The sequence below is a fragment of the Synchiropus splendidus genome, chromosome 2 (assembly GCF_027744825.2).
Source record: "Synchiropus splendidus isolate RoL2022-P1 chromosome 2, RoL_Sspl_1.0, whole genome shotgun sequence".
NCBI classification, from domain to species: domain Eukaryota; kingdom Metazoa; phylum Chordata; class Actinopteri; order Syngnathiformes; family Callionymidae; genus Synchiropus; species Synchiropus splendidus.
The window spans coordinates 28,300,666-28,311,505 of NC_071335.1; the positions used below are offsets into that span (position 1 = coordinate 28,300,666).

Genomic DNA, 10,840 nt, shown 5'->3' on the forward strand with positions numbered 1-10,840 from the left:
CTTCTTCAACAGGAAATAAGAGACAACAAAGTGTCATACCATAAGGCATCTCTGTGGTTGGTGTCAGACTACATCGCCACCGTCGCCACCTCATAACACACTCTGGTTTTGCTCCTTCAAGCACCGCTTTACCAACTTGTTTTTCATATTTTTGAAGAGTTCCCTGACATATTTTTGACATTTAGAACTTGAAATCAGTCCTGAATATTTTTGTCAACCACATAATGTGCTTTGATGGGCCGAATTAAGACCCTGGGGCCTTGTGTTTGACACATGAGTTTAGGAAAATTTACTTCAGTGGAAGCCTAGACCACATGAGGTGCAGTCCGAACACTTTCTTTTTGGCAAAAATGTCTTTATTAGGATTTGGTTTTGAGCTCAATTCAACCTATTTCATACCACTGAAGGGAAACTATAACATAGAGATACACAAGGTATATGAAATCATGTGTACACCCAAAAATGTACATGTAAATTAAATGGGGAAGGTCTAAAATGAAAGTATAGTGGGGAAATGGAAAAATGCCAACTGATCAAATGTCAACACACAAGCTTAGTGAAATGATCGATGTTCTATCATTACAATTGACTGCTGCTAACATGATAATGAGCAGACTTGTACCCTCACTACTTTAAATGCCACTTCTGTGACAGCCCTGTCATCGTCATTCCAGCGCTTTATTTTATGCCGTCCTATAGGGTCCTCTGTCCTCTTTACGTGCCGAATATTTTTTCCCTCCTGATGTTTCTGCTGTCGATCTCCCTGTGTGTCGTTTGAGTCTGAAGAGAGGTAAAACAGAGAGGTCAGATCCAGACCCCTATACGCTCCAGTGAAGCTGAATCGCATACTGGAAAATGGTATGCAGGCTCATAACGCTCTCCACTCATCCAATAGCCAGGGACGAAACAGTTTTGACAGTGTCGAATGCCCTGCCCTCAGGGCCTTATCATCTTCCGCTGCTTGCTTGCCCCCCCCCCTCCCCATTTCTCCTCCTGATGCTATCTATCTGGAGATTTATGCAGAAATGTGCAGCTTTCCGACCTCCCCGGTCCCCTCCATCCTTTCTGCGAGGACGCTGGTCTGTCATAAGCTGAGCTCTGCAGATAACGGAGATCAGGCCGCTGGCCTTGTGTCTTGTGCCGAACTTGTTGTGGTACTTTCTACACCGAGGATGCTTGTAAGAGAAGGCCTCGCCCACATTGCTACAAAGCCAATATTCTATATATAAATGGGGGTGGAGGGATGTATACTAATTGACTCATATACCTAACTGGCAATAACTGGTTTCTTTCACTCTTTTGTTGAATGTCCTCTCCTGGGAGCGTTTGTTGACGGCAGTTTGATCCTGTGAAGTGCATCCCAACTCAATAAATAATCTCTGCGGATGCAGCATAAACCGTAGTCCGTTTAATTAGACTGGTTTAGCGTCGAAACCCAGAGGTCTTTTCACCGTACCATTAAAGCCTGAATGAGAAGAGCAACCAGACTCCCACTGTCACTGAGAAGCAGAGAGCAAATAATGATCTGCATCAGAGCCGATTATGAGGTCTGCTGGACCCTAGCACCAATATGTCCAGCTGAGCTTGGAGTTGGAATGAATGGGTCGATGTGTAAGGATGAGTGTGTGGGTAGACGGCCAGTTCATACTCAGTTCAGCAGCTAAAACATCAAAGGAAACAGTATTAGTGTCGCGATATGCTAATTTCTGCTCTGTTACATCACGTTTCGCTGACAGTTTTACCCTAGTGCCAGGGTGCGAGGTGGATGACAGCACCTGCAACCCATAAGCTGGATCTCCATCACTGATAGAAGCTGAAGACCTTCAGAAAAGTGCAGCTTATTTGACAGTTGAAAACCATATGATCTCGATAGCATTAATGCTTAATTGATTAAGTACCAACAAAACTACTGAGGCTAGAATTATCCATGGTAATAAAGTTGAACCGACAACCACATGATGCCCATTACAGAGCATGTTATTGACGGAGGCAGTGAATGTGACTCTTAGTGGTGTTTTCTTGATCGGCCTTTCTCTATATTGCAACTGTCAGACACAAACACTAAACCACCACACGGAGAGCTGCTGTATGTAGCATCCGTGTTTCCTGTGTCTGGCTTTGGTCAGTCAAGCCTTTTCTTTGGCTGACATATTTGGCTTCTTCCTTCTTTCCGTGTTGTGTTTCTCTTGTTAATGCCATCTTGCAGTGTCTATTGATGGTTCTGTCTGTTATTGTGACAATATTGTTCAATCTTTCCTAGCCTCTCTTTCCTTGCTAAATGTTCAGTTTAGCTGCAAAGTCAGATGAAAGTCACAATGAAGAAAGTGGAGTGAGAAGATGGGTTCTAATGGCAGCATCCCCCCAAGCCCATCTGCAATCCCCCTCGTCCTGGTTCACCCTTCACCCCTGTCCAATCCCTGACTGTGAATACCCTAATGACATAAACAGAGTGGTAATCACATTAACAGCGGTTACGGCTCAGGCACTTTTAAGAGGTACTGTATTGACAACCCTCGGTCTTCCCAAGGCACTCACTTCAACACCCATAAACACTTTTGAATATTGGCAAAGACCTCCTATTAGCATAATCACTTTACAGGTGTGCGAGTGCCTCGGCGACTGGGCGACTGATAACTTTGGAGAAGGGCTGTGACAGGCTGTGTCCCCATTGTCTCTTGTTTTCATGCCTTCCTCCTCAGCCGCCGTCGCCTTTTGGAAGACCTGCAAGCTAATCCTGTTAGCTGGGTCTTCCATTAGCTAAATGACCAATATCAGAGAGAGCTGCATGGGCACACCAGAAAGGCCAAGGCAAACTATTCGGGGTTGGTGAAGGACAAAACACCAGGCAGAGGTCAACAAATCTACTCAACTTTTGTGTAGGTTCCTTGGAAGTTTGAGGAGTTGTGTTGGCTTTGAATGCAAGGCGGGGTCATGCTTTCATCCTGAAGTGTTTGTATTTTTTAAAATAAATCACAGTTATTCTTTAGTTTTCATGACATCACTACTGAAGATCAGTTATGGTACTTCCTACGTTGCTTTTGCTTTTTCAAGTTCGACTTGCTCAGTGAAAAACTGTGTAATTCTATAGCATGTTGAATGATGAGCATTGTTTTTTATTCATTTCTTTTTCTCTCCTCCTGCAATCCCTGCTGTGCTCTCTTTCTCACCATTATTCCTATAAGTCATCTTTGATTTGAAACCTCTGCCATGATCTGGCGGAAGAGGGTGTCAGCGTGGTTTCTGTTTTCTGCTGATCCTATTTCAAAGGGACCTGGAGCTCAGCCCAGACGTAGCCTGAAAAGAATGAAACTAAATGAGTAAAGGTGCGCTCATTCATAACGGCTTATGATATTCGTCATTATGACCCGGCAGTTATTTAATATCCCCCATGGATGAAACGGATGACAGCATCATCATTATTGCAGGGAAGTTTTAACTTTCCAACAACGCTGGGCAGCAACATCATGACTCAGATGATGAGCGAAAGAATTTGTGGAAGCTTTAAACCTTATTGGCCACAGTTATCATCTTGAGAATTCAAACCCTAAAATGGTAAAAGCTATGAAAAAAATATGTTTCAAGTATGCAGATTCCATAGTAGTGATAATAATATATGTAGTTGCCTCTGGACGTGTCTCAACTACAGTCATTGCATGTTTTTTTGCTGTTTGAGTTGCTATTCCATTCCACTAAAACACATTTGTGCATAAAGAATGAATAATAGAGCTGTAAAGTGTGGTGCGGTGTGTTGTGTCCTTCAGAGATGTGGTGGGTTGTCATTAGGAATGTCTCCTTCACGCCACACTTGCCTGCTCCTTTCTCTTTTCCCTCCTTTCTTCATTCCCTCCCATGATGCCTCAGTGCTCTTCCTTCCCTGACAGTCGTGGTCTTAGAGGAGACCACCCCCCACATCCATCTGTCATCCTCCACAATAACAGACACAAGAATGCATTTCTTCCTTGCAAATTCGCACATTAAAGGACAGCAGTGGAAGTGTGTGTGTGTGTGTGTGTGCGTCGCGGTTCAAAGCCACGCTAACTGGAGAGAGAGAGTACGCTATTGCATTATAGCGCGTCTTTATGAAAATAATAAAAACACACTTCAGAAAATATTCAGGGAGCTTAAGCCACCACGGCGGGTAGATTTTATTTGTGCTTGCAAGCGCCGCAGAACAAGCATGTATGCGCAAATGGCTTTTTTATGATGGAAAAATTCCATAGTGGGTCAAAGCCCCTCGCAGGTGGCAGCAATTAACTGTAATTTTTGCAGATTGTAATGATCCATAATTTACCAGCGTGCCCCCCTCTAACTCTTTCCAGTGAGCAGAAAGACAGGTTGCCTTGAGGTTTGATTGTGAGCATATTATATGCCGCGGTCTGCTTCTTTAATGAGATTGAGAGCTTTTCGCGAGAGAGATGTGGACGCCAGGTCCGAGAAAGATGCAAAAACTTTAATTTCCTACAATGAAATACTCTTTTTTTTTTTTCACTCCTTTGTCTTGTCGCTACAATTCCATCCGTCTACCAGCTCACAAAAACACCTGGACAATTTTCAGCCTCATGCTTGCTCTGAGTCGTAGTATATCCAGGGCTTTGAATTTACTGTCTTCAAATGACTTCTGAGAAATGCCCTTCTGTGACAAAAAAAAGAGAAGAAAGGATAAGAAAGCCTGAAGATGAAAGACGGAGAACATTTGCAAGTGGCGGATGCTTCTTATTTTGCATATCTCCAGCTTCTGCTGTCCCCTTTTTCTCATTTCCCATTCACCTGAGAGGATTTAAATAAATCCATACACCGTGAAATATCAGAAACATAAAAGTAATGCATAAAAATGCATTTTAATAAAACCTCCCCCCCTCCCACTAATACAAACATACAATTTCCCTTTTTTTTCTTTTTTGCCGCTGCCAAATAGTGACATTTGTTGTTTTATGAAAGTGTCGGTCTCATTTGTGCCATGTGTTAATATGCACAGGAACCTGCTTCAGCCTGCGAAAATCTGTAGGCAAGGTAAAATAAAATCTCTTTGACAGGGTACATTTGGACTGTCACTTTAAATTCTGTTTCACACAAAGCAATATTGCATTCTTAAACAAAAAAAGAATGGAAGCATTCCCTGCAGTAAATGACTTTTATTACAAAGTGATCATCAATGTGAGCTCCATGTTGACAGTTCCATCAGAACTTTCCCTGACCACAGTGCTATAAAGCTGGAGGATAACAACCACCTTCCGTTGTGTCTACATGCTAATATCTATTTTAGAAAATATGTATGTTTGAATGTCAAACGTTATCAGTCATCTATGTGTGAGGCTATTGCACGTGAGGTAACGTTTTTTTTTTTCTTGTCTCTGTGTCTCTTCAGATAAAGATGAGCCCAGCAGTTACACCTGCACCACCTGCAAGCAGCCCTTCACCAGTGCCTGGTTCCTGCTCCAGCATGCGCAGAACACCCATGGATTCAGGATCTACCTGGAGAGTGAGCCGGGCAGCCCTCTAACCCCCCGCGTGGCTGCTGCTCCAGGAATGGGTGGTGAATGTGCCTCCTCCCAGCCTCCGCTCCACGCCGTCCATTTGGCTGACGGAAGTCCATACAGCTTGCTAAGAATGCCGGGCTCTGGTTCGGGCCGGGATTCTGCATCCACTCCTCGTGAGGGACGGTATCCTCAAACCCCTCCACTATTCAGCCCGCCACCACGCCACCATCTTAGCCCTGATGAGCTGGCGCTGGCCACTCACCATCCCAGTGCTTTTGACCGGGTGATGAGGCTAAACTCCCTGCCACATGAGCCGCCCCCAAGCATGGACTTTTCCAGACGGCTACGCGAACTGGCAGGAAATGCCACCGGCGCTTCTCCTCCGCTCTCCCCGAATCGGCCCAGCCCTATGCAAAGACTGCTTCAACCGTTCCAGCCTGGGTCCAAGCCTCCATTTTCAGCGACGCCGCCCCTTTCCTCTTCCCAGTCACCTTCAGGTTCTCGCTCAACCCCCAACGCGGTGTCAAATGCGGTTCAGCCGGGTACCCCACTCAAGGCCAAGTCTTGTGAATTCTGTGGGAAGACCTTCAAATTTCAGAGTAACTTGATTGTTCACCGGCGTAGCCACACAGGAGAAAAGCCATTTAAGTGTCACTTGTGTAACCATGCATGCACCCAAGCCAGCAAACTGAAACGGCACATGAAGACGCACTCTCAGAACAAGTCACTGGTTCTAAATGCCAAGTCTGATGATGGCCTTTCAACTGCCAGCTCTCCCGAGCCAGGTACCAGTGAGGTAGTGGGCAGTGCCACTGATGCGCTCAAGTCCGTGGTGGCCAAGTTCAAGAGCGAGAACAATGGCCTGCCATCTGAAAATGGAGAGGAAGAGGAGGAGGAGGAGGAGGAAGAAGATGAGGAGGAAGAAGAGGAGGAGGAGGAGGAAGAGGAGGAGGGAGACGAGGAAGAAGTTGAAGGGAAGCATGTGATTGGGGAAGAAAGAGTGGAAAATGACTATCACTTCAGCCTGAAGCTTGAAGGGGCCCGTCACCATCAGAACAGTGAGATACTGCGTCCACATCGTCGTAGCTCATTGAGGGACCCTGGCGATGAGGACTCGGCGATGGAGTTGGACCGTGCAGAAGATGGGACGACACTCAATGGTCTGGCTCCGCTGTCCAATGACAGCCTTTCCCGGAAGCTATTGGGCGGAGGGATAAGCCCTAACTCACTTAGTCCCCTGTCGAAGCGAATAAAAGTGGAAAAGGACATTGACCCACCCACTCCAACCATCACAAACACTGAAAACGTCTACTCCCAGTGGCTAGCGGGATACGCTGCCTCCCGACAACTCAAGGACCCCTTCCTCAACTTTTCAGGCGGGGACTCCAGACAATCGCCTTTTGCCTCATCCTCTGAGCATTCGTCGGAAAACGGGAGCATGCGGTACTCCACCCCTCCCGGGGAACTCGAGGTGGAACGGACAGCGTCAGGACACAGCGGTACCGGGAGCGGGGCCAGCACACCCCACGGCGGCAACGGAAATGGTCGGCCCAACTCCAAGGACGGCCGCCGCAGCGACACCTGTGAATATTGTGGCAAAGTTTTCAAGAACTGCAGCAACTTGACTGTGCACAGACGTAGCCACACAGGAGAGAGACCCTACAAGTGTGAGCTGTGCAGCTACGCCTGTGCCCAAAGCTCCAAGCTCACCCGCCACATGAAGACCCATGGACAAATGGGCAAAGACGTTTACAAATGTGACATCTGCCACATGCCTTTCAGTGTATACAGCACTCTGGAGAAACACATGAAGAAGTGGCACAGTGACCGCCCTCTGGCTAATGACATTAAGACCGAGTAGGCGGCGAGCAGCGTGCTGGCAGTTCTCTCTTAGCTCGTCTGGCTTAAAAGCGACCCCGGCTAACTAGACAATGATTGAGGAGAGAACAACAGGGTCTGACAAAACATGAACGCCCTGTCGTTACCCCTGGAATAAAAGCTAAATGCATGATACATCATTGGGGCAATACTATTGCATCAGCGCAAAACTTTTTGAGCCTTTCTCTTGTGCAATAATTTACACGATTTGTATTTTTTGTAACTGGACAGCATGCTTGGTGTGTTTTTGGCTTATTTTCGTAGAAGGCGAATTGTCTTTGGCTGGCAGGTTTGGTCGTACTTGTGTCGCCGTCGATGCTTATTACTGAATTTCCACGTTTAGTTAGGAGAACCCATGCTGAATACAGTTTCTACTGTTTTACATATCATGTACAGTTTTGTGTTCAAACGCCACCAACATGGTCACCGACGTCAATACAAGCAGGGTTAGCGTTAAAACCGATTTTTGTGAAAGGGTTTTTTTTTCCATGCAAAATAGAGATAAGATGTATATCTATATATGTATATGACTATATGAATAGAATTGGGCTGCCTATCAAATCCTAGGTACAAGCACCGTGAAATACTTCTCTCACCAACAGCAACACTATGGTGTAAAAAGTGACAACAGAGTGCCTTGGATATTTTACCTGCATCCATTGTTAATCCTCCTTTTAGGTTGAAGTTTCAGCTGCAGAAGATTACAGGACATATTTGTGCACATATGGAATACGCAGGTCCTTGCATCAAGCACCTGTGCGACCCCCGTCGCGTTGCAACTCCGCAGAGCATTAGAAACCAGCTGAAACAAAAAACGGAATAATCCTGCTAAATCGATTATCTGCCTGTGTATTGGTATTCCCGGTATGGTACATGCCTGAAATTTACTTTAGCAAGTAGAAGTTTGGTTCAGTGTTTTATGATTTCTGGTGCGTCCGTACCATTCTGAAGCTACTCTAAGGAGTCATTTTATCCAACGTGAAAGCTCTTTGTTTTTCAAAGCTGTATTAATTTCAGTGAATATTAAACGTTTGCAGTCTTTTTTTTTATTATTATTATTATTTCTAGCACAAGATTTTTTATTTTTCTCGTCAGCCAACCAGTGAAGCCAGCAGTAATTTGAAGACCACAGAGTGGTTTATCGCAGCCAGGCAGATTTGTTTTGGGTGTAGGTTTAGGTGGGTGTAGATGGTCAGGGTAGTGAGTAGCAAATAGCTTCACCGTGTGTCTCTACAATTCAAATATGTGTCCTCATAGCGCTTTTTATTTTCACTCATCTTAAAACAAACCCCACAAAATTAAACCACATTTAACATAGATATTTACTTTTAACACCATCAATACCATATCAGTAAAAAAACAACTTTTTTTTCTTCTATTGTATTGTATAGTAGCTGATTTTTTTAAATCGCTTTCCCTTGTGGTTTTTGAAAATAGCACTTGTCACTCTGCCTCAGATTCTGTATCTGTCTCTCTAATCGGAGGTACAGTTGGTTGAGTATAAAATAAGGACCGGATTTGGGATCTGGAACTACCTACGTGCACTGTTTAATTTCCCCAGTTTACAGCTGGACACTCGAGGGAAAACTCTTGTGATGACAGATAACTGTGGTGTTTTCGCATTACATTATAGAAAATGGTAAAAAAAAAAAAAAAAAAATTTAAAAAAATAGTAAAGAAAAAATGAAAAAAAAAAAAGAATAAAGAAGCCAGCCATATCTCCTCCTGAAAACTAAAAATCTGTTTAGTTTAACTGCCATAGCTCAAAACCGCTTCATACTATAGAAATTAATGGATCAATAAATCTGAGTTCCTTTTAAACAAACATTTTAAATATCATCCCAACATTGTTAGTAAAGCTTATAATTTAAAAGCTTTTTTTTTTGCTTTTCTCGTCTTGCTGACATTCAGGACTAGATCACTATGTAATTATTGTAATAAATATGTCTTTTATAATTATTTTTTTTTGTTGCCTTTATTATTTACAAGTCTTCAGGTTGAACAAAACTTTTGCATTTTGGGAGAGATTTATTGAATATAAATATATAGAGAGAAGTTAAACACATAGGAAAACACGCTTGTGTAAATTCCTAACGTCAACACACACTTATGGTCTTTTTTCTTGTATTTAGAATGGTATTTGGAATTAATGTTCACTTAGTGTAGGCACTTATTGTATTTATGTTGAAGCCTGTATTTTGTAACTGTTTTGCCTGTACTCTTAAAGGTTTCAATGTATTCTTTTTTTTTCTGTAGTGAAAAAAATCCCAACAAGCTGCCACCGTATATTTTCCTAATTTGGCAGGATAATACAGTGTGAATAATTTGTATGCTTGAAAATAAGTATGTTAAAAAAATGAAACGTGGTGTTCCCCAAAGGGTGAGAGGTCATGTGATGGCCTTTTCAGGCAGTCCCACTGGTGTGAATCCACGGTGAGGTAAAACAGGTGGTTGTACATATATTGTTGGTTTTATATATTTTTTTGTTTTCTTTCCTGCCATTTTATATGCAGTAATACAAGCTATTGTTGGGTTTTTTTTGGGAGCCAACTTTTTACTGTCCTTAAACATCTACCACCTGACAACATTCCAGCCATTTTTGAAGAGAACTTTAAAAGAAAGTTTTGTCATATGCAATCAATCCAATGTCAATCTGAAAGAGCATTTGTTCGTTATTGCTGGAGTTTTTCTTTCATTGTTTTTTTTTTTTTTAATATGTTTTGCTGTTTATTTTCATTGCCAAAAGAACTGTGGTGCTTTATAATTTAAATGTGGTACATCTCTTATGCAAGGCATATTCTAAAATGACCCGAGTTCATGAAAAGAAAAACGTTTGGTACATGTTGTCGATGCTATTGAGGTACCTTGATGTTTCAACTTGATTTCGTCTTGTGTTCTCTAGTAACAAGAACATTTTTGTCTGAACTGAACTTGAAGTTGACCTATGGCATTGGTCGACGCTATTTATTATGACGACGTAAACACACACCAACGCACACTCTGTTCAGAACGGAGTCACTGTACAAGAAATCAGCACATGGTTCTCGCTCCTGATGAGTTCATTTGTCTGTTTGATGACCAAAGGTCATTGACCAACATTCTGAGAGTTCTAGCTCAACATACAGATTTTGTCATGGTTTTTTTCAGTTACGGAGATGCCACACTATGTTCAGCTTTTGTCTGCATTATTCTCTTCACTAAGCCATTTTGTCTTGGAAAAAATAAAAATGTATTGCATACATATTACAAGATCCTCTGTTTTTTGTCGTCTTTACCTTTTTTTTTGTTTTACTATCAGCAGTGTTTCATATTACGCAGAGTTAATGCAGCGGCCACCAGGTTCACCTGCATAAGAATGGTCTCTATGAGCAGAGAGCCAGAGTGATGTATGTCTTGTGTATTCATGATGATGGAAAAAAAACAAAAAACGCACAGCAGCAGTGATGCATTCACTGACAGGGACTGGGATGAGAAGTGTTGCCGAC

At 43.1% G+C, this 10,840-nt stretch overlaps 1 protein-coding gene across 1 annotated transcript in view; it reads left to right on the forward strand.

Annotated features, from left to right (window-relative positions):
- LOC128754550 (B-cell lymphoma/leukemia 11A-like) overlaps positions 1 to 10,553 on the forward strand; it is a 34,015-nt gene extending 23,462 nt beyond the window's left edge. Inside the window, exon 4 of the mRNA XM_053857255.1 lies at positions 5,366 to 10,553. Coding sequence (XP_053713230.1) covers positions 5,366 to 7,338 — 1,973 coding nt within the window. The 3' untranslated portion in view covers positions 7,339 to 10,553. The remainder of the gene's footprint in view (positions 1 to 5,365) is intronic.
- Positions 10,554 to 10,840: the final 287 nt, after the last annotated feature.